Raw genomic sequence first — 24,642 nt, forward strand, 5'->3', positions numbered from 1 at the left:
TTATGGCGTATAAAACAGGCTGTGTGCACTGAAGGGCAGTAGTGTAGTTTTGATAAATATAGGGGAAAAATGAGAGGCTGAGAGCTGATTCCTGCTTGACCTTAATTTTAACCTCTTTACTGAAGTGAGCTAGGGTAGATTTAATAAATCTAGAGAAAAAATAAGAGGCTGAGAGAACTGATCACTGCGTAACTAAAATTTTAACCTCTTTTAGTGCAGACTTATGGCCGTTGTTTTTACCATATTGTCACGTTGTAGTGACGGCATTCCAGCAGTCAGGAAAACAGCAGCAAGCCTTGCAAATGAAGCTCTTTATTTGGGCTGACTTGCGCCCGCAAAAGAAATGATTCACTCGGCGGCGGCGTAAGCAACAAACGTGCTCATCAGTCGTCGAACTACGAATGCTCGCTTCTCGCGGCATCGTTCAATTTAAAGCCGGTAAAGAAATTTCGAGATAACAGGTCGAGATCATCTAGAGTAATCTAGAAACACGTAGATGCAGCTGTTCATGGCTGTGGACAATCGAGATTAGTCCGGTCGCTTCTCGCGTCACGAACAAAAATAACTCCCCTTTTCTGCGGGCTTGCGCGAACGAACGGACGCTACAATGATACGTGGCACTACCCTCCTCCCAAAGAAGCATCGTCTCGATGCTTTAAAATAAAAATAAACACGGAGAATGCAAACTTCGAGTCCTTTTGCGTTGATAATATGGCTTCAGGCGTACGACATGCACGACTTCCGGGCGTGCACGGTGTCGCTGAGATGCTGTCGTGCCGTCGGGGATGACTTCATAGTCGAGGTCACCGATGCGACAGAGAACCTTGTATGGGCCAAAGTAGCGTTGCAGCAACTTTTCACTCAATCCACGGCGGCGAACTGGCGTCCATATCCAAACACGATCACCTGGCTTGTAATGCGTGTCTCGTCGGAGCAGATTGTAGCGTCGGGCGTCGGTGTGCTGCTGGTGTTGAATGCGAAGCCGCGCAAGTCTTCGGGCTTCCTCGGTGCGATGAAGGTAGGCGGCGACGTCGAGGTCTTCTTCGTCGGAAACATGCGGGATCATTGCGTCGAGTGTTGTCGTGGGCTTGCAGCCGTATACCAGCTGGAATAGAGTAAACCTGGTTGTCTCCTGGATGGCAGTATTATAGGCGAAGATAACGTAGGGCAGAATAGAGTCCCACGTCTTGTGTTCGGCGTCGATATACATGAAAAGCATGTCTGCGATGGTCTTGTTCAGACGCTCTGTGAGTCCGTTGGTTTGTGGATGATAGGCAGTTGTCCTGCGATGGCTTGTCTGGCTGTAGTTTAAAATGGCTTGCGTCAGCTCCGCTGTAAATGCCGTTCCTCTGTCTGTGATGAGCACTTCGGGGGCGCCGTGTCGCAGAAGAATTTGTTCGACAAAAAAATTTTCCAACTTCTGCTGCGGTACCACTAGGCAACGCTTTTGCATCGGCGTAGCGGGTCATGTAGTCCGTGGCCACGATGATTCACTTGTTACCTGATGAGGAAGTCGGGAAGGGGCCGAGGAGGTCCATCCCCATTTGCTGAAAGGGCTTAGTTGGCGGTGGTATGGGGTTCAGGAGTCCGGCTGGTCTAGTCGGAGCCGTTTTGCGTCTGACACTCGCGGCACGTTTTCACGTAATGGGAAACGTCGGTAGCTAGCCGCGGCCAATAGTACTTCTCCTGTATACGGTGCAACGTGCGAGCAATCCGGAGATGCCCTGCCGTCGGCTAATCATGATATGCCTGCATAATGTCTTGCCTGAGATTTTTGGGCACGACAAGATGCACTGTCCTGTTGGGCGCGAAGTTCTTCCTCAGGAGTACATTATTGTGAAAGACGAAGGACGACAGTTTGCGCTTGAACCCTCCGGGGGCGATGCGGTCTTGCCTTTCAGATAATCAACTAGGCTTTGCAACTCAGGATCCGAGCGCTGCTGGTGCGCGAAACTGCTGGCGCTTAACGGTCCTAAGAAAGCGTCGCCGTCTTCCTCTTCCGGTGCTGCGTCGACGGGGGCTCGCGACAAGCAGTCTGCGTCCGAATGCTTGCGACCAGATTTGTAGACCACAGTTATGTCGAATTCTTGAAGGCGCAGGCTCCAAGGAGCAAGGCGGCCGGAGGGATCTTTCAAATTGGCTAGCCAGCACAGAGCATGGTGATCGGTCACAACCTTGAATGGTCGTCCGTACAGCTAGGGGCGAAATTTCGACGTGGCCCAAATAATGGCGAGACATTCTTTCTCTGTCGTCGAGTAGTTGGCTTCGGCTCTCGACAGTGAACGGCTAGCGTACGCGATAACTTTCTACTGTCTTCCATTTTTCTGAACGAGGACCGCTCCTAAGCCCACACTGCTTGCGTCAGTATGGATTTCGGTTTCGGCGTTTCCATCAATGTGCCCGAGCACAGGAGGGGACTGTAAGCGGCGCTTCAGCTCTTTGAAAGCTTCCGCTTGCGGCATTTCCCATTTAAAAGGCACGTCAGCCTTGGTAAGTTGGGTGAAAGGTTCAGCGGTGCGCGAAAAGTTCTTCACGAATCGCCGTTAATAAGCGCACAATCCAAGGAATCTGCGTATAGCTTTCGTGTCATTAGGCTCTGAAAACTCTGCGCTCGCAGCCGTCTTGTGAGGGTCTGGGCGGACTCCATCCTTGCTTACGACGTGACCAAGAAACAGCAGCTCCTCGTAAGCGAAGTGACACTTCTCTGGTTTCAGTGTTAGTCCTGAAGACTTGATTATTTCCATCACTATCTGAAGCCTTCTGAGATGGTCTTCAAAGCTTGAGGAGAAGACAACAACGTCATCTTATTAGACTAGACAAATTTGCCACTTCAAGCCTGCGATCACCTTATCCATTACTCGCTGGAACGTGCTGGGGCAGAGCAGAGGGCGAATGGCATGACCTTGAACTCGAAGAGTCCGTCTGGTGTGATGAACGCAGTCTTCTCGCGATCTCTTTCGTCGACTTCAATTTGCCAGTAGCCGCTCTTCAGGTCCATCGATGAGAAGTACTTAGCGTTGCACAGCCGGTCCAATGTATCGTCGATGCGGGGGAGGGGGTGGATATTCTTCTTCGTAATGCTGTTCAGGCGGCGGTAATCGACACAAAAGCGAAGGGTGCCCTCTTTCTTTTTCACTAGGACGACTGTTGCTGCCCAGGGGCTCCTCGATGGCTGGATGACGTCGTCACGAAGCATTTCCTCAACTTGCTTGCGGATAGCTTGGCATTCTAGCGGCGATACGCGGTAGGGGCTCTGTCGCAGTGGTCGGGCGTGTTCGTCTGTGACAATGCGGTGCTTAGCAAGCCGGGTTCGTCGCACATTCGATGCTGATGAGAAGGAATCGCTGTACTTTTGAAGAAAACTGCGTATTTGGTCTTGTCTGCTCCGTGGTAATGCTCGGTTCATATCAAACGTTGGTTGATAGCCTCTGTCAGATGGTTCTACGGGTTGGTCTGGTAGGGCAAATATGTCTCTGTTGTCTGCCAGCTCGTCGAGGAAAGCGATCGTCGTACCTTTGTTGAGATGCCGGTATTCTTCGGTGAAGTTGGTTAGCAGCACCTGGGCTTGGCCATGTCGGATTTCGGCGACTTCCCTTGCGACGCCCAATCCTCGATCCAGGAGTAACTGGGTGTTCCCCTTGATGACGCCTTCGGCATTTTCGATGTATCCAGTACATATGCAGGCGAGGACACTTGATCGGGGCGGCACGCTGAATGCTTCGTCGAGGACGTTTAAGGTAACGTGATGAGTCGCGCTCGTCGCAACAGGTATGGCTTTGTCCGTGGAAAGCTTGATCGACTTAGATCGAAGGTCGATGATCGCTCGATGTTCACTCAGGAATCTCATTCCCAATATCATGTCTCTCGAGCACTGCTGTAGGATCAGAAAGGTTGTCGCATAGGTTCTGCCGTTTACGGTAACTCTCGCGGTGCAGCGTCCTGACGGCGTAATCAGGTTGTCACCTGCCGTGTGGATCAGCGGGTCATCCCAAGTTGTTGTTACCTTCCTGAGTCGGACAGCGAGTATCCCACTCATGACGGAGTAGTCAGCTTCGGTGTCCACCAAGGCAGTAACAGCGCGATCGTCGACCATAACTTCAATGTCACTTGTTCTCGTTTTCGTATTGCACGTTGTCTTCGGTGTACGATCTCGGCTTCGTCGGGCAGTCAGACTGCTGTGGGCGTATTCCGACATTGCTTCTCTGGGCGGTGGTATAAGGTGCAAGTCTGGCCGCGTCGTCGTCGTCGTCGGTGTTGTCTTCGTAGTTGAGGCATGGTCTTTCGTTTTCGTCGATGGAGGATCTTTCTTCCTCACCTCCAGAGGCTGCTTTATTCAGTTTAACCTTCGAGGGCTGGGGGAGCGTCCACGGATCGCGTAACCTTGGCTAGCAGATACAAATCGCGGTGAAGATGGTGACGGGGAACGTGATAGGCGGCTCGGCGATGAGCATGCTTAGCGACGCAAAACCTCCTCGATTTCGGCTGGTCGCTGGCCGGGTTGGGGTCGTGGAGCGTCGTAAGAGAACCCTCTGATGCCCAGTCTTCTGTATGGGCAGTGCCGGAGGGGGTGACCGCCTTCGCCGCAGTGGAAGCATAGAGGGCGGCGCTGGTCGGGTGTTCTCCACTCATCGCATTTCCTCGGCCCTGTGCGGCGCTCGTAGGACGGGCGGGTTGGGTCTAGAGGGCGGCGGTCCAGCGCAGCTGGCTGAGGGCGACAGAGGCTTGGGTCCCGTCGTCGATGTGCGAGACGGCGCACTGCTGCGGCGTAAGTCATGGCTGGAGGCTCCAGAGTCTGCGTGGTGGTCGGTGTCACACCCAAGGCCTGTTGCACATCGTCCCGGATGACGTCGGTGAGCGAAGTGAGCTGCGGCTGCGTTCCTGTTGGCAGCAATCGTCGGAGCTCTTCTCGCACAATTTCACGCATAACCTCCCGCAGGTTATCGATGTTAGCGGTGTCCATGCAGCTTGGTGACAAAAAGCGCTGCTTGCGATCATACTGGCGGGCTCTGGCATGAAGTGTTTTTTCCATGGTGGATGCTTCTTCGACGAATTCCGCGACGGTTTTGGGTGGGTTCCGTACGAGGCCCGCAATGAGTTGTTCTTTAACTCCTCGCATAAGCAACTTCACCTTCTCTTCTTCCTTCATGTTTGCGTCGGCCCGCCGGAAGAGACGCTTCATCTCCTTAGTGTAGACTACAACGGTCTTGTTCGCGTGTTGTATGCGAGACTGAAGGAGCTGCTGGGCTCCCTCCTTTTGCACGACGTTTGTGAAGGTCTTGAAAAGCTTCTCCTTGAAGGTTTCCCAGTTCGTCAGGCTAGCTTCCTCATTCTCAAACCAGATCCTTGCTGGTCCCTCCAAGGCGTAGAAGACGTACCTTACCTAAGTTTAGTGGCATCGTCCCAGTTGTTGAAGATAGCCACACGGTCGAACTCTTACAGCCATTCTTCCGGGTCAGTACCAGGCGTTGCGTCGAAGGTTGGTGGCACCCTGGGCTGGTGAAAAATGATCGGAGTCGTCGTCGGGGGCAAGCTGACGGTGGACGTTGATACTGGCTTTCGCTTCCGGGTAGGGTCCGGCAGAGTCCCGAACTCAGGTGCGTCAACTAGCAGACGTCGGCTTGCGCGGTGGACTGGACTCAGGTCCTGCCGTGAATGACTCAGAGGGCTGGCGTCACAACTTGTAGGGGGTGTGCGGAACATAGAAGGTTACCCAGCACTTATACCAGATGTCACATTGTAGTGACAGTAGTCCAGCAGTCAGGAAAACAGCAACAAGCCTTGCAAACGAAGCTCTTTATTTGGCCTGACTTGCGCCCGCAAAAGAACTGAATAACTCGGTGGCAGCGTAAGCAACAAACGTGATCGTCAGTCGTCGAACTACGAATGCCCGCTGCTCGCGGCATCGTTCAATTTAAAGCCGGCAAGGAAATTTCGAGATAACAGGTCGAGATTATCTAGAGTAATCTAGAAACACGTATATGCAGCTGTTCATGGCTGTGGACAATACGTTTGCTTGAGCTATGTTTGAGTGAGCCATGCTATAGTGTTCTCGAGTCATTTGAAATTGCATCGGCTTCTTTAGTTAGTTTAGTTTTACGGTAATTTGTTGCAGAACGTTTCTATGTGAGAAGGCCAATTTCGATTTTTATCTAAGGTTATTCCTAAATCCCTTCCATCATGTACTTAATCGAGTGGTATTCTTCCGACCTACAGTGCCCATGTTCCTGGTCCCAGTTTTCTGCTAGAGGTGGAAACTGTAAACTTTCTTGCTTTTTTAATCTTGAAGATTAGCCATTGGTTTTTTAACCATGCTATTGTGTTTTCGAGTCATTTGAAATTGCATCGGCTTCTCTTAGTAAGCAATGTTTGTTTGCTTGTTTGTTCATGTGAGTTAAACGACGCAAAGCGTCTCAGGCCACATGCGATGCCTTAGTGAAGGACTCCGGAAATTTTGACTAACTGAGATTCTTTAACGTGCACAGATACCGCGCAGTACACGGACCTCTAGAATTTCTCCTGCATCGAAATTCGACCGCCGCAGTCGTGATCACACTCACGCCTTTCGGGTTAGCATCCGACGGTCAAGTGAGCTGTGTCTTATTAGAAGAGCAGGGTTATGGCGTATAAAACATTCTGTGTGCACTGAAGGGAACTAGTGTAGTTTAGATAAATATAGGGGAAAAATAAGAGGCTGAGAGCTGATTCCTGCGTCACCCCAATTTTAACCTCTTTACTGAAGTGATCTAGGGTAGATTTAATAAATGTAGAGAAAAAATAAGAGGCTGAGAACTGATCCCTGCGTAACTAAAAGTATAACCTCTTTTAGTGCAGACTTATGGCTATTGTTTTTTACATATTGATTATGATTAGTGAAATAACATTTGATGAAATTACAGGCCAGCCCCTGAAAACCACAGCCTTCTAATTTCATTATCATCATGCTATTATTTACTGAGTCTAAACCTTTTTGTTTTATGGAAATATGCCCAAGCAACCTGGTTATAATTTAATGCACAGTTAAGGACTTATACCACCGAAAGTACTGCCTTCGCGGAGTAACGATTTTGATGGAAGCTCTGCTGATTGCGAGGGAGTGCATAATATTCCTCCATAAAATCCGCTATTCGCTTGGCTATTAGCTTTCAACAAAGTGTATTAATAGTTTGAGACCATAACAATTGGTCTGACAATCACTATAGCATTCCGGTCATCTCATTTGGGCACAGGTACCACCTTCCCAATTTTCAGTTGTTCAGGGTAAAGCAGTGTATAAAATTATTGACTAAAACTCTTTTTAAAACATCACATAGAATGTCAGTGCTCTCCTTCAGTAAGTTTACTAATATTTCATCATATTCTACACCCTTATTTGCAGTCATATGTCCACTCCGCAGATTATTTTGTTTGAGACATGCTAGGTATTTCCGGTAAAGCGTATGGACTGAGAGATTGAGTGGATGCAATGGCTTGGACAGGTAAGTGTGTGGGTGAATAGGTGGGTGCCGGATGCTTGTTTCGGTGGTGGCTCTTTGGACGGGCGTTTATGTTTTTTGCTGGTTGCCTCCCGCTCTGTCGGTCCCGTTGGTCTGACTGCCCCCTTAAATGCCAACATCGATATATACATTAAGAGGACTCCAAGAGTCATGAACCGCAATTATTGTTTAGTTCCTCCAAAATATTCATATCCATTCACGGTACAGTGACTCCCGACAGAACTCAGTGTACAAGGCCGCGATATTTGTCAATGAAATGCCAGCTTTTGTATTCTTGAAATATTTGTCCTGAGGTCGCAGATACGTCTCAGTTGTTCAAACGCCCGCCATATGTGACGGCACAGGGCATCATTTTAGTATTGCCCATCCACAGTCTCGAAGTTCATTGCCCTGAACAGTGGTCATGCGTAATACCTCTGTTAGCATTTATTGACGCTTTCTTTCGCGCATATTGTGAAAAATTATTTTTGAGACCTTTATCAGTCCCTATTCGACCGCTTAGGCATTATCACTTGAATGGAATTTTTAAAACAAATCAAGTCAATGACGCTGGCCGTTCGCTGCCCTCATATTGTGCAAATATACAGTTCAAATAAGCACAAATGTTTCGTTAATCATTTTACCATGCAACTTGAGACCTACTACGGGCCTGGAGGTGCGCCGCCTTCATTGTACGTGTTCAACCAATGACATGCGTGCATCTTTGTTTCAAGTGATTCTCCATTTTTATGCAGAGCACCGCATAAGCTGCATTGAATGTTCTGTGTACGTGGTCTTTAACAGAGCTTATTTTTACAGAGAGCTTATTCAAATAATCCATCTCACTCACAGGGGAGAAAATGAAACACCCAGGGCGGTTTTCTTCATCTCCGTTCCCTGGTTCAGGAAGTGCTGGAATCCGGCTCTGTAGGGTTCAGTCACGCCATTGTCTTCTTCGTCGTAGAGAGACTCGAAGAACAGGAAGTCGCACAGTCCGTCCTCCGGGACCACGCTGTGGGCAGTGAACCTGCTGCTGACGGTGCACAGCAGTGGAGCAGCGAGCATTGGGTCTGAGCCTGCGAGCCATTCAGAGAAGGCAGAGCAGCAGTAGTTGTACTGGAGGACGAAGTTTGAATGTGGCGCTACAGCAGACAGAAATAGAAGGCAAGAAAAATGTTCCACAGCGTTACTTTTCATGTAGAAAAAATAGCATAACGCCTCGAATTTTTTGTTTTATCAACGCCATTCATGCCCACTTTCTCAGTGTACATAAACATTACCTTGATTATTACGCATCGTCTGCGGAATTTCTAGCCGCAGCGGCCGCCCTCCACTTAAGGGCAAAATCAGCCGGCTACCTCCGACCACACTTGAGTTTTCAAAAGCAAAACTCGAAAAAACAAATCATAGCCAGCAGAAAAGCAGTGTAAGTGGTCTTTCTCAAGTTGCGCAGCCAAGGAGGCTGTTCAATGACGAAGGGAAGGAATCGCAAGCGTTGGGGATAATAATATAAAAAATGCGGCTGGAAATTTTTTGTTGTTAAAGAAGATTTTCTATGTAGTATTTGGAGACCGGAACACAGAAGCTCTTGTAGTAACGAATGATTATTTTAGTATTATGAAATCCTCTGTCATAATGACCGACCCAGTTCTCACATGACAACAGACATAGTTGCAGTACTGCAGACAAAATGTGCTGCAACGACAGGACAACGAAACTATTTTCATATTTTGGTACCGGCTGAGCCCTATTTTTGGACATGGGAATCTTCGCTACGAGGCGTGCCACGGCACTGCAGACACGCATTTTGTTGGTGTCTGCCTGCTGTGCCCGCTGTCGCCACCTATCCCGCGCCCCCAGAATATCGGAACTCTAACCACGGCCACCTGGATCGAGCGCGCGGCGGGGTTGCTCCGGCCGTCCCATTCGGACGGAGAGAGCGTAGTTGCGGAGAGGGGCGTGGCCACTCCTTTCGCTGCACCGCGGCGCGCGTTCCCGTCTCCTCGCCTCCCTTGCTATGGCTTTGCACAAGGCGGTTCGCGGCGCCTTGGACGTATTGCGTGATGTGGAATGGTGGAAAACCACGATGAAGAAAACCTACACAAGAACACTAATGCCTCTAGCGACTAGGTAATTTTTTTATTAGCTCCAGACGCTGCTGCCGCAGGTTGCCCGAACCGGGCATGCAGTCATGATGCTATGCGAAACAAGAGCTCCTCGGTCAAAACATGGCCTTTAAGAAAAATAGCAATTGTACTGTAATGAAAATGGGCAGGCGATGTTGCACGCTGAGCGGTCAATTTTTTAACGCCGAAAGCCTTTAATGGCTCATGCACGCGGTGTCCGTCCATGCTCGCGGTGTCCAACCATGCTCTGGAATCGTGCCAACTGCGGCCTCTCCTCCGCGCAGCGGCGCAACGTCCTCCGTAATTTCCTTTCCTCAAATTAATTTTCTTCATTACGGCCCCTCTTTCTGTTTTTTCTTCCGTTCCCACTTCCTCCCTTCCTCTGCAAACGGACGACGGGTGTCCACTAAGAGATGCGAGACAGTTACTGCGTAATTTCCTTTCCTCAAATACAATTTCTATTTTCTTCTCTTCGGCCCTTCGTCTTTCGTGGGTAGACCACAAGGCTTCCGCCAAGCACACTTTAGAATTTCCAAAGTATCTTTAGTAATTTTTATGTTCATTAGGCGAGCTCATGACGGTTCCTCCTGTACGAGAGAATCTGCTCACCTGAGTCGACAGCCGCGGAGAGCAACGTCCTGTGGTTCTGATTAATCTGTATACCTGAATATCATGGCTGTATTCATAGTAAAAAATTACAGCATCACAAAGTCAGTGTATGCAGGAATTTATTTACAATAAAAAGTTGTCAGCTCGCACGCGCTCGAGCTTTTTAAACGCGCAAAACCTTTCGACTGAGCGGCTTAGAGATTATTTTTTTCCGATAAGCCACTCTGTCCGTAACAACAGCAGCAATGTTTGATAGGAGGGGCTCTATGAATTTCTTTGCCACTATTGAGGATGTGACCGAGGCATGGTCTTCTCTTTCCTCGCATATAAAAAGAGGGCAGCTCTCTAGATGCGGCAGAATCATTGACGTGATCTCCTTGCACACATCGTTTCTGCCAATATATGGCACTGCGATGTCGATGGCCTTCTTTACTTTTACGAGAACAGCCACAAACTCGGGCTTTAGGAACACCAAACCCCCTCTAGTTTGGTGGGTAATAAGTCCCATCACTGGTGATATTGATGGTCCCGAATCATTCAATATTGGGCAGGCGTTGCACATCCTTTGTTCTTCTATCGCTTTCACGACAAAACCGGCGATGTATGCTACTGCAGCGGTTTCCACTGTTGAAGGTGGCCGCTGCACTGAAGAAGAAAAGGTAAGAACAAAGTGCTCATGTCAGGATAAGGAATATGGAGCTCCAATCCCGGCTTGAAAAAGAAATAAGCTTGAAAGGCTATCATAACTGCATGCGCAATGCATTAAGTCCGCCTACTTACAAGGCATCACTTTCAAGGGCGCCAGCAAACTGTTGACGTCATCCACGAAACTCGGTGGTTCACAAATGCTACAAAACAAAACGGTACAGAAACTATATATTAGTGGCCGGCATGACAAAGGTGCAAAAACACAAGGAAACAGCACTAGCTTGAAAAACACATTTTTTAAACGGAGTATGCATGCCTAGGTAGGGCATCGCTAGTTGCTGCTGACGCACTGCTTTGATCATCCGCAAAATCGGGTGGTTCAGACAAGCTGGAAAGCAGAATAGTGCAAAAACCAGAAGTTGGTTATCACTAGATGTGGTGTACAGAGGTAAAAGAACCAGTGGAAGCGAGCGTGCTTTTTGAAACACTGACATCAAATAAATGGTGCTACAGCGGATGTGCATACCTGAGTAGTGCACTACTGGTTGTAGCCAAGATGTTCTGAGGAATGCTCGATATGTTCAGTCCTGAAGATGTCACGCTCGGCACAGCTGGATCAACTCTGCTCATTTGGGTTGATGTAGAAGCACTGTACATGCTGTAGAACAAAAGAAAATGAATACGGCAGAAACGACACCAGAAAGAGAAAATGCTAAGAAAATTTTCTTGTATGGTCAGCACAGACTAGCATCAGTAAACTAGTGAAATTAAAGCACAAGAACTACACATACAGAGAAATACACTTAATTTTGCAGCAAAACCTTTGTGCTTACCTCATAACAGTGACCATTTCCCACATTTGATGCCTGCGATGCACACAGGATGCCAGTCCGCAGTAACTTTTCAAGGCCGAAGGTGACAGCTCTAGCCTCTAGACAGTCATTGCAACCAGCCATTTGACGCAAGGCACTGAAGAGGACCTCAACCGGATCACTTGACAGATTTCTCGTGAGAACATAAAAGAACCCACTCTCTAGCAAGTACTTAATACAAAGAACAGAAGACTTTCTTGTGAGCAGCAGTGCCTCGTAAGTTTCAGCGCTTAGGAATTTTTTTCCGCTGAATTTGCAGGCACTATGGAGACTCTCAAGGTACTGCGGGAATTCATCCTCAAGCAGTTCAAGCGTCCATCTGTCGCACAGAAGAAATGCATCTGGTCGGGCTTGTTTAAGTGCACGTGGGCTCTTTTGCTGGCCACGTTATGGGTAGCAAACCACTTCTGGATTGCCTTCATGAACTGCACAGTTGCACCAGCATTTCTGAAGGGCTCAGCTCTTGGGTGATAAGTGGGGAACTCCATGAGAAAGGAAACTGCAGCAATCACCTCATCCGAGAAAAGCTGCACTGCCCTCCCAACATTCATTTTCTCGAAATTGCTCGGCTCCACGTGCTTTTGAGTTAGAAAACGAACAGGCTTCACAATCGAATTCTTCTGGAGTTCATAGAGCTTCTTTATGAATAATCCCGTTATTGGAAGGCTTCCATCAGTCATTTCACCTTCAAGAAAGAGATTTCGCACATTTTTAATGATGTGACATTGGTCGAAGGACAAAAATAGTGGCCTCCTTGGGTCGCACATGTGAGTGACAGCTGGCTTCAGCGATCCATTTCCAAAATGGCGCATCATAGTCACATTAATTTTGTGGTTGTCTGTAACGATTCGTACCACATGAGGACCACACTTTTCGACTTCTTCGATCATATGCTTTGTCAGTTTGAGCAGCATTTACCACTTAGCCGGTTCTTGAAGAAGAAGCCGCATGGAATTTTGTAAGATGTTGACAGCCCTGCAGCCACAAATCACAACACGTTATTAGCAAGCACCACATTGCTTACATTTTCTTGGCTGATGGTGTCAGGCTTTGTAGTGTCATGACCAAAGAAACAGTCCATCTTGCGGTCGTATATGTATTTCGAGCTTATGGCCATTTCGTCAATAATTATAGAACACATCTTAGCTTGCTCTTTTAGCTGCTTCACTTCTTGCATGAGACGCTCTTTCATCAGCGGTGTGACTCCACTTTTATTGTTGGACTTCCCAATATACCGGAGCAAAGTATTTTAAGCATGAAATGCTTTTAGCCCCCGTTGTCGGCAGTGTGGTGACGTCACGCCGAGACCGAGATCCACTCATCCGGGCATTGAAATCCACTCATCCGGGCATTGAAATCCACTCATCCGGGCACTGAATTCCAGTCATCCGGGCACTGAATTCCAGTCATCCGGGCACTGAAATCCAGTCATCCGGGCACTGAATTCCAGTCATCCGGGCTCTGAAACGAGAACATCCGGGCACCGTACGAGATTTAACGAGAATTAACGAGACTCTGTAAGCCCTCCTACGCGACCGGCATGCAAGCGCCGGTTGGTCTCCAAACGAGACAAAAAATAACTGCTGCCAGTGCCTTCTCAATGTTTATCAAGATATCAGTGGAGCTGTGGGTTTGATAATGCACGGAATTATAATTTCCGATTTCTAATAACGCGTGCAAAAAGCACATAAATGCCACGTTACACTTCGTTGACATACGTGATCTCTTAGGGGCTTCGCGCATCGAAGTAAAGCCGCGCAGGCGCACAGGGGCCCGGGGGAGAAGCGCTGCGTTCAAAGGGCAAGGCATCGCGCCGAACGGGTGGTGGCGTTCCTCCCTTCCTTTACGGTGCGGTTCGGGTGTCCACCGAGATGGCAGAGAATTACTGCGCCATTTCCTTTCCTCAAAAAACCTTGCGTTCAAATGGCAAGGCATCGCGCTGAACGGGTGGTGGCGTTCCTCCCTTCCTGTACGGTGCGGTTCGGGTGTCTACCGAGATGACATTAGGCCCGTAAACATTTCATGCTTACTGTACTCTCGTTTACGGGAGAGGCAGAGATTTTTTTGAAGGTAGCTTGAGAAGGCCTCGGTTACGTATGTAACGGTAGGTTTTTGGCGATAGGTAGTATAGGACTACACACTCCTTCACAAAATCCGGTGACCAAGAAGGACGCTGCCTTGAAGCATTTGTTAGCTGCTCAACTATACAGTCTTCCAGGCAAAACTTTGCTGTGCCCACTTTTTGTAAGCATTTCCTCAGTGCAGATTGTACTGTATTGGACTTAATATCATTGAGTTTTTTCTTCAAGCTTTCATTTTCTGTGCAAAGTTTTCGAATCGCTTTATTTTTTCTGAAAAGCTGCGCCCTCAACCGACGTATTTCTCTTACATCTGAATGGTTATGGGGGAAAATATCATCACTTGTCTGAGTAGCACATTCAACTATTGAAGCAGCTGGGCGATAATTTTCACAGTCTTGAGGATTACCCTGAACAACACAATTCAGTGTTTGGCTGTTTACAGCAGGCAGGAACAAATGGGTGCTTTCTTCATGGCCCTCGGTTGTTTTGCAGTTTTCATCACTAATGAAGTTCATTGTACTGAAAACATTTGTTTTAGGAACTGCGCAAGGTTTTTGCTCCCGCTCCAACTTTCGCCGTTTTTTTTGGCATCTGCGGCTGCATATAGCTCGGGTATCCAGGAAAAATACTGGGTACAGCAGTCCGTTTCAGACGCCAGATCTTTGCGGATTCAGAACAGTAGTCATTTCTCAAGAAGTGCAACGAGCAGACGACACTGCTGGCGGACTTATCGTTCGGAGTGAAGTCTTTTCTCGATATAACTTTCAGCACATGCGTGCCGGAGAGTTTCATCTGCTGGGAATCCGTGGAAGCTTCAGCCAAGCTTTTGTTTTGAGCAATGTGGCATGTTCCTGGAAATACAGGAAATTATCCATAAGGTCAAAGTCCCTGAGCTACACTATGTAAAAAAAAGCCTTGCGTGGAAAGGCCCCAAGTACATCATTTCTCCAGCACGAGGCTAGCCAAAATGTACCTCAAAAATCAGACACAGAATGCAGTCAGGGGCCACGTTAAAGCTCAGAAAGAGTAATGTTTTTGTTTTTGTTTTTTCAAGGGAAAAGAGAGATTAAAAAAAAATAAAGACGAGTGTTGTAGGGGCAGCGTTCAGGCACACCGGCAGCTCACACGCCAGAATAGGCATTTCAAGACACGTGCAATGCGGCACATCAAGCCATGCCTCAACGCAGCCTTAGCTGCATCTCGATCGTATTATGCTATAAAAAACAACGTGCACTGTGAAATTCTGATTTGAGGATAAACAGCGACGTACCTTGATTTCCTTGCGGTTTCCGCTGGCTATCAACACATTTTTGAGCGAAGCTGACGCCAGATTAGACACGTGCACCCTCCGATGTGTGTGCTTCTCCAAGCGTGTGCCATGCCGCGACGCCGTCGGCAGGAGTGGGCGAACAGCGCCGCTCCGCGGCGCGCGAGGGAGGTTCTCCGAATACACTTTTCCAATTGTGTGCGCGCTGAATGGGACGGCCGGAGCAAGCCCGCCCCCCCCCCCCCCCCAAAGTTTCTCCAAATTTTGTATTTTACTACTCCAGGTATTTCCTCCGTGCTTTACAGTCTTTACACCTTATTTACTTGTATTTCTCCTTCAGACTGCTATCTTATCTCGTTTTGTTTTTCAATTTCTTTTCAACTACTTTGGCTGGCTAGCCTAACAATTAAGTGATGGTGATCTTTATAATATATAAATCCTGTCCACTGGTCACAACTCGCATATGTAAGGCTGTTTTACGTTAAAACAATGGTGCTTACGTTCCGGACGCCCTCTAGTCGTCGTTAACGTCTCCATCGTGGTATTCAGCGTGCTGGAAATGCGCTCTGTAGAGCTGCTTGTCGTGGACACTGTCGTAGTTCTTTTGGTTGTACGCAGAGACGTCATTGTCATTGTCGTCGTTCCCGGAGGAAATGTTTCAAGTGGAGTCGTGCTCACAGTTCTCGGCTTTGTTTCAGATGTGCTAGGAGAGGCAACGCTTCCTACAGTCGTTTGAACTGGATCAGTAGCATGTTCGCTGTCGATCCTAATCTCTGTCCTGCTGAAGGGTGTCCTTTCATTGTCGTTATCAGGCTTCCCTGCGAAAAAAAAATGCAATAAAGCAGTTCCTGCAGTTCAGTAAAAACAGCTAGCCATAAAACCGCAATCCATAACACGAAATTGTGCGCCTCACAATTGGACTAACAAAAACCGCACTTCAGGTTTTTGCTTTACCAGCCGTCTCTCGAAGCTTGCTTTTGGCACATCCACTTCTCTTTCGAAGTGGTGGTCCGAGGTTCAGCTTGGTTCAACTTTTTTTTTAATAACGAAGTTTCTGCGAAAGTTTTATAGCTTCTCCTTGAACGTCTACCACGACACTAAAATGAATACTAATGTGAATTTACTGCGTTATGAAATATCTGTTCAATAACGGGGCACATCGAAACATATTGAAGACATTTCCATGTATTTAAATCTACTGTCTCAGTAAGTGTCCTAAGCACGTCAAAATTGTTAATTTTTGCGCGAACTCTTTAAAAAAAAGGTAAACATTTCACGTGCTCCAGGACATCTCTTTACGGTTAGGTAGTCATTTAAAAATTTCTGTTCTACAGTACAAATAAATCTCTTGTAGTGGCTTCGCACGTGCGGTAAGCTGATCACTCTAGATCTTTTCATGTGAAAATGGTGCGAATTTCGAATGGACGCCCAATAGCATTCAAAACTAGGAAATTATATCTAAGCAGATAGCCTCAAAATAAAGGCAAATGAAAGGAATATAATTCTATTCGCTTCTAAAAACAAAAGTGTGGTTCATAGTCATATTTTATTACTGGGACTTCATGACCTCAAATTCATGACCTCATGACCTCAAATTCATGAATTTCTGACCTAAAATGCAATCTCAAGCCAGGCGGCATCGGATACAAATTTTTAACAGTTAGCTAAGGATTGGCCTGTGCTGTGGGCGCCCTATTTCTTACACAGGACCACTACGCTATCAAATCTATGAAAAGCTGCAAATCTATCCTGCACTTTTCCGCCTCTGGGACAAATACTGAACAAGGCATTGGTTCACTTCTGCATATATTTAAAAAAAGTCTGAAGAAAAAACATAGGCTGCATATACAAAGTATCGCATTTATATTCTTCAAAAAATTTCTTCTTCATCAAATAATCCTATTCAGGCTCTTTCAGAATACCGTCTATTCATACCTCTTTACGACTATTCATACAAATTTAATGTGTCTATGTAGCACAACTCGAGTTATATTTTCTTAATACGTGTCTGAAATACAATCACTTCGCGCCACAAAACCAATGGACTTTCGCGGCCCACATTTCAAAGGTGGCTTTATTTTTACAATTTATTACATATCAATGCTGCTATCGCTTCACTTCTTTATTCACTTCGGCTAAAAGGTGTAAATGTTCTAAAAGCTTTACATAACTTAATTAGTGCATATCAAAGTATAAAGTTACTATACTGTTGCTATTGTTCCTCTCACCGGCTCCATGACTGCATCAAGCTAACAGCTTTTTGTCAGAGTGCCCGTCAACATACGGGGTATTAAGTTTAAAAAAAACTTAAACCAAACTGGTCTCTGTGACAGCAACCCGTGCTCACACTAAAAGGGCAGTGCATTTCTAATACGGAGCAGCTAAACAACGGACCTTGCATTCCGTGGTTGCGTAATTACCTGCAAACAGAACGTCCAAACCACTTTAGAGTTTAATGAATTGGAAGGTAATCACGGCGGCTCTTTCACTACGATGAACCACCGCTGGCAAGCGGTAATTTCCATATACACACATATTATATATTCTCGAAGCTGCTACGGCTGCCGCCGCAGCCGCAAAATAGAGCAGAAACGTTCACGAAAAACGCGAGTAATGCTAGAGCTTGCGCGAATAAGACTAAAAAACTCAATATCACTGCATAAATTGAGTGTTTCGAAGAGGGCACAAAATACGCATTATGGACATTCTACAAATCAGCATTTATGGAATGACTTATAGAGAGAAGGCAGCAGGAATGTACAACTATGCATGGTTCCTAGTGCACATTCTTTCTAAAGCAAACTTTTGGCCTCCAGTGCGCACATAGGAAGGCGTAACGCCGTCTTTTCCGCCTTTGATGAGCAAGGCAGTGCGAAAGGACACTGTGGTAGAATACATGCACCGATAGCAACGCATTTTCAAGGTTGCAAACAAATTAGTTCAGACAACCTGTCAAACGTTTGTTGGCAGAAATTACCTTAAATAAAAATTGCTGTGCCCCTTGCTAGCACTTCTTAATCAATACAATAAAACTGTTATTGATATTTCAAAAAAACTAAACAAGAAATACGACAGTACTATGCACTTGTGCCGGAACTGTCCCATTGATTTTGTTTTGTTTTCATTGCATGTGTGCATTTCTTCTGAAGGTTTGCATATTATTATTGTTTTACTCCTGGGTTATATTTTCGTAGCAGATGGTGTAAATATCGGAACATTGTGTGTGTGATTCATACGCTGTGAATAATATATTTTGAGTATGCTTCCTTTTGCTTTTTCTCGCCTTGTAAGAGGGATCTGTGGGCTGTTATCAATATGTAGTTCCTTCGAACAGCTTTTACCTGCAGTCCCCTGCATCTATTTGATAAAAATAAACTACCTGAATTGAGTTCATTCTACTTTTCAGAATTTTAACATGCCACCTCTCATGACATTTTGCATGTCTGCGAGAAGCCTTGTTTTCTTTTTGAAACTGTAGTGGCTTCACGTTCTCAGTAGTGATTACTGACGATTAGCTTCTGGATTATAAATTGAGCTAGATATGATGGTGAGGGTCACCCAGGTCTTCGTAGTAGAAGTTATATACGTGCAAGTATACCAATTCCAAAATAAATAAGAAAAGTCCTCCGCTCCACCTGTTGACAGCAGGGCGACTGCGACGACTGCAGAGATGAGGAATCCAATAGCGAGGGCACCACAGCAGATGATGGCGCAGAACTCCTGCTGCCGAGTGTCACTGCTCGTGGAAACCAGCGTACTGGTAAGCATGGAGAATAAAAACAATGGATCACGCGTGCCTTGCATATCAGTGCAAATACTTCATGCAATTATCTTCGTATGTGTTGTCCAATTTCCTCTAGCAGTAACAGGGTTTATATTATATTAATTCTCTTATTGGACAACTAATTTTTTTTGCTTAAAAGTTGCATTCTAAAAATTCGACGACTCGCCAATACGCACATACCTACAAGTGCGACAAAGAAGCGCCTATACAATTGCGGTAATGAACAACTAGAAGCACGTCGACTACGCTGCTGCGAACATACCTGCAGTGGGGCAGCATTCGACCATTGCAACTAAAAGCCACATTCAGCGTGTCCTCATATTGCCGCACTCAAAATATTCCGGCATGCCGATATTCCCCAGTGGTTCAGAAGGAGCCCTCGGGAAATAAATTTTTAACTGCAACGCATTAAGGCGAGAATGTCCACGAGAACAATTTTCAGAATCTTTCACACGCTCTTCCAGGACAGACACCGGCAGCTTTGTTTTATGCACCGCACATATTTCCAGCAAGACTGAATCCTCCAGGCCACAACAAATGGAGTAATATCACTAAATACTGTCGCAAGTTTGCTGCGATTGCGTTAAGTTCAAGTTTGTAATTTCTTTAAAAAATCTAAGCCAACCAGGTCAACAATATGCTTCTGTCATTCTATGTCAAAATAAACAAGGCAGCCCTAAGCGGCGCTGCCTTCCCTGTAAATTTGCGGTGGGAGTCCCTTTACAGCGCACTGTGCCGGGCTGCTTTGATTTGTTGTTTACACTGCACAGAGTTGCTGTATTATAAATCAGAAGAAATAGAATAATGAAGGGGGCACTGTGCTGTGCCAAGTGCGTTAAAACAAGCCATATTCTGCATTTTTCTTCTTTATTTATTTCTTTTGTGAACGCCATGGGCTTCTCTGCGGTGACACCATAAACCTAGCTGGAATACTGCTGGCGGGCGATGCGCAACTACCTGATGCTGCCAGTTCACGCTGAGGCCATGCGAAGGTTTTGGCGTAACGCGAACTCCACCTCATACCAAATGATTCTTCCTTATAGCGCGATACAACGTTACATCACAGCGCCATAGATATGACGTAAAGCCACAGTAAAATTTAGCCCTCGTGTCATGTCCAGCCAACCCAATGTGCTTCTCCTGAGTTCTATCTTATCGTAGGATGCGCGATTTCTCGGGCGCCTCAAAAGATTTGTCGTCGGATTACACTGAAGATCGTCTCAGAGAGGACTTTTTTCAAATGATTCTCATTGAATGCACTGGCATACGTCCCTGCTGTCAGAAATCTTCGAGTATGCAACATAAGCGGCTACATGGGTTCCCTTCGAGATATTTATTACAACATATAAAGGAATAACAGTGCATTTCACATGAGAATAAATGGTTCCATTTCAGATGAGCAGAAACTGTATTTGTGCCTAGATGAACAGCAAAGCTCGTGGTTCTAAACCCGGGTTAGTGATACAAATTTGATTAGAACGAAATCAACGTGTCTAAAGTAGGTTTAACATGGGAGAGAAAATTTCCCTCTAGATTGCATTGTTGTACGGCAGCTGCCTTATCTCTTTGTTTGGAAACAGTATGTGTCATATAGCTATGATCGTTTTTCATAAAGAGGGGACTCTGAGACAAATTAATCCCCATGAGCCTCAAAAGATCATTAGTACAAAAGGGTGTAAGCTGCGACTAACTTATCCCTGCAAACTACCCCATACCATTCTCTGCTGGCCTCCTGCATGCTCACGGTGATTAGTACTGGACAGATTGCGGCTGCCTTCCTGAAACACTTCTTGATTGGAGTTTTGTCCCTTTGCTTATGGAGAATATCGCTTTGCTTGCGGAAAACTCGCTGTACAGTGAATGTGCCTTTCAATTTTCAGTCCTATAATCCAGTCTGAATAGACTGCACATAAATCTTCGGGAAAAAAGTACACCTGCAAAATCACCATCCTGCTTTATTGTTTGGACAGCATAAAGAAAAGAATGAGCAGAATGGCATAATAAGGAAGGATATGCGTTCGTGAGCCGTCCTTCAGGCTTTTCCAGTTTACATAAAAGATTCTAGCTCGCTTTCACACTAAACAAGACAACGAGCCCGCTACCTCCCTTCACAATTATAGTGTTATACGGCTCTGGAGGCGGCGGTGAAGCTATTATGACGGCTGAAGCGTCGGTTTTTTCTTACTCGGGAATGGAGGCAACAAATCTCATTTACTGGCCAGACAACTTGGCGCAGCAACGAAGAACACAGACAAAGCGACATTTCCTTTTCTTCTCTACCTAGTCTGTTAAACTTCCACAGAAAGGTGGCCACGAGTATAGAAACATTACTGCGCAAAGGCTTTACGTGCTCCTCCTTCATTCAGATAACCTCCCATACCACTCCTTGATAACGCCGGTATTAACATAAGCACGTAGCCCCAGTGCGTAATCACCTGCCGACTGCATATTTTTGGGGGCTTTTCAGATCGTTTTGAAACCGGTACACCCAAGAAAGTTCTGCTACGAAAAAATTGAATAGCGCATTTGAATTGGTGATTTGGAGTCCGATCAGGAGCTCTCAGTAGACTACGACGGATATCTTGGTGTTTCAGGGATTCGGATAGTTACTCCGTGCCGCCGGTAGGAATACATCGTTAAAAATAGTAAAACTCATCTGACTCGTTAAGCGGTCAAGTCATTAGTCATCACTTGAGAGCGTGGGCACCGTTTCAGACAAGTAGCCATTGGATGAAATTTTCCGTTAATATGCAGATTAGGTGTCACTAAACAGTGCTCCAAGAAGAGGAGAAAGCATACTGAAAGAATGTTCTTCTGTTGGTTAGAGCATAACCTTGCATATTGTTTGTAGGTTTAAAATGATTAGGTCTTGCTGTAGGCTAAAAGAGTGCTCAACAAAATGTTATATCCTGGTAAATACGCGCCTGCTAAAACATAGTTACGGATATGAAGAAATTGTGATTACATTAGTGTGCCGCCCCCCCCTTCCCTTCATTTCAATTTAAGCTAATTTTTTTTGCAAGCCTCGTTTATAGAATTTAACGAGCCTAAATTCTCGCTTCATGACATTTGTCAGCCATATGCGCTTTGTGAGCCGTAAACTGTGAGTATAGTTAGTTCAAAGGAGTAATTGGTGAGCATAAACGTAATTTTTTTTTTCAACCTATCGTTTATAGGCCTTTCGAGAAGCCCTTTTTGATTGCTTTAGGAGCTGCATGTGCACTAGGAGTTGCATAGCTCGTATTACGCTATAGATCACTTTACTGCTATGATAGCAATTTTATGTGGCGCACGCATGTTTGCAACGCAATAGTTGGCGTTAGCGAGGGATTTAAAGTTGTCAATCAGAACCGAAGCTTCTGAGCAAAGCTGAATCCTTACTTTAAAGTGCGTTGAACTGCAAGCAAAGATTAAACTGTGGTTATTGCTGGTAGCTGCTAGCGGAAACAAATCACGCGCTTTTAAATGAGATCAGAAGGAACTTGTCTTACGGCCAGCGCTCGTGGCATATTCGGTCTCCTCTGTAAGATAATGGTTGTCGTGAGTGATTGTCAGGGCTCTGGTTAACATGTAATGATTAGTGACGAGAGGATTAAAAGAAAATTTCGCTCCCTTCAGGGAGCAATGCACTGTACAGTCTTTGCCTAAAGTAACTGAGCAACAGGTTCTTGCGTTTCAAACGTGTAACGGAGCATTTACAGCAGCCCTAAATTCCGAACGGTGCATAATGTAAGGACAAGGTCTCATATTTCTTTACACAGAAGCAGAGCTTAAGGGCTGCAATGAGTGCTTCGCTACGCGGCTAAGAAGCAAACCTCCTGTGCCGGGTTACTTTTGGGACAGACTGTACATACCTGCGTCTCGCGTATCATAGCCTTAGTTGCTTTCGCGCATTTAAACTCCACATAGTTCAGGAGAGCAAGCTGCCGGGCTAGTTGGTGATGCATGTTGTGAAAAATTCAGCGCAAAAAACGGACGAGGCATAGAAGAGAGGACACAATGCTCACAAGCGAAGACACGAGAGGATAAGGGCGTACACAAGCGCTCGTGAACCTGTTATGCGTCCTCTCCTCTTTCCCTCGTGCGTTGTTGGTGCTTGGTTTTTCGCAAACTCAACATAACTAACTCGGATAGAGAATATTTCATTTAAAACGCTAAACCACCCCCTTTGCTTCCAAGTACACGCCTGGATAGGTATACCCGTTACTTCCGACCATATACTTGGGACGCTGGCCACACTTCGTCAGCGCTGCCTCTGCCTGTAAAGGACCATCCACATAAATAAGCACTGGACAAAACGCTTTAAGCGTATTCGAGAGCGATAGCTCTACTCCTAGAGGGCTTTTCCTAAGGTTCAGGTCAGTCACGGCTACGGTTACGACCACCTGACGGCCAACATTAAGACTTGGCTAGAGTCAGTCAAACCTCCAGCTTCTCCGCCGAATGGGACCGCTCAAAGGCGCGAACCGCTCATCAATATTCAACCGCCCCATCAATCTAACCGAATTCTCGGAGCAGCCGGAACCGCTCCAGCTGCAGGTGATGGAGCCTGTTGCGGCTCTCCAAGGCAAGTCTCCCTACAAATCAACATGGATGTGTCCCCTCCCCACCAACACCCTAGAGGGCGCCGCCCCCCGCACAGACTGCAAGCTCTTTCCCTTGTACAATAAAATTGACGGAGTTCCAAAGACAGGACTAACCGCGCCCACTTATGGACGTAGATGGACAAACTGGAACACCCCGCCGCAGTCCTTGCTTTGCTTGAAATCCGCGATATGGTTACGCTCGTTGGGTATAAGACTTTTCAACGAGGCCTGTTCACCTGTATCCTGGTTCATAAGGGGTACACAGCGCGGGAGGTTGATCTCGATCTAAATCTGGAATATTCGTACGTGATGGTCTCTGTCCTCCTCGTGCGGCGGACAGACACCCCCCGCACACATAATTAATATCTACTTCCCCCGGAAGCTCATAAACACAACGTCTTCTCACATCTTTAGCGCAGCGCTAGGGATCGCGACCCCCTCATGATTGTGGGCTCTTTTAACGCGCCCTGTCCCATGTGGGGTTCTATTGCAAGAAAGAGACGCGTGGTCGCAAGTTGGCGGAACTTATATCTACGCTCGGCATCGCTCTTCTAACCAATCCGTGCCACGCAACACGTGTAGGGAATTCAGTGACTAGGGACACCTGCCCCGACCTTACCCTCGTGAAACGCATTCGACACGCAGAGTGAATCAACCCCGAGGACACCTTCGGTAGCGACCACTGCATACTGAGCACTGTCATTTCCACTCAGGCCTTACATCGCCCCTTTGCACAAGCCAAACTTCCCGCCTGGAATGCTTTCCGCCAGGTCCGCCCAGTAAGTTCTCTCTTAGAGCAAGGCTACTCCACTTGGACGCACAGTCTCACGAAAACACTCCGTTTACACGAAAAGCATATCCAGCTTACCGAGCGTGCATCGGACGTGGATAAACACATGATGCACCTCTGCGAAGCTCGCCTAAGCCTCAATAAACGATGGCGGAGACAGAAACACAATCGTAAACTCCGTGCTCGCATCTCTGACTTCACCCAAAAAGCGGCCGATTATGCTGCCCAGCTCGCCGACACTAACTGGGTAGATCAATGCAACAGCGCAGGAGGACAGATGTCCAGCCGCAACATTTGTCGGCTCTTTAGGAGTTTCATAGACCCCACACACACGCTCAGAGACCCAGAAGCACCTCAATCGCGCGATACACAACTTTCAAAGAAACACGGAGCAGCTAGCGAACGCC

General features: G+C 46.7%; 2 protein-coding genes across 2 annotated transcripts in view; both read right to left on the reverse strand.

The window, feature by feature from the left end:
• LOC149326549 (uncharacterized) overlaps positions 1–8,628 on the reverse strand; it is a 58,694-nt gene extending 50,066 nt beyond the window's left edge. Inside the window, exon 1 of the mRNA XM_089564611.1 lies at positions 8,323–8,628. Within this exon, the coding sequence (XP_089420737.1) occupies positions 8,323–8,537 (215 nt within the window). The 5' untranslated portion in view covers positions 8,538–8,628. The remainder of the gene's footprint in view (positions 1–8,322) is intronic.
• A 1,742-nt stretch (positions 8,629–10,370) lies between these two features.
• LOC149326550 (uncharacterized) lies at positions 10,371–11,009 on the reverse strand. The gene is made up of 2 exons (XM_089562623.1): positions 10,988–11,009; positions 10,371–10,852 (listed from the first exon to the last, which is right to left on the reverse strand). The coding sequence occupies exons 1-2, from the start codon at positions 10,992–10,994 to the stop codon at positions 10,371–10,373; spliced, it is 489 nt and encodes a 162-aa protein (XP_089418749.1). The 5' UTR covers positions 10,995–11,009.
• Positions 11,010–24,642: the final 13,633 nt, after the last annotated feature.

The sequence above is a fragment of the Amblyomma mixtum genome, chromosome 10 (assembly GCF_055824585.1).
Source record: "Amblyomma mixtum isolate Tamu chromosome 10, ASM5582458v1, whole genome shotgun sequence".
NCBI classification, from domain to species: Eukaryota; Metazoa; Arthropoda; class Arachnida; order Ixodida; family Ixodidae; genus Amblyomma; species Amblyomma mixtum.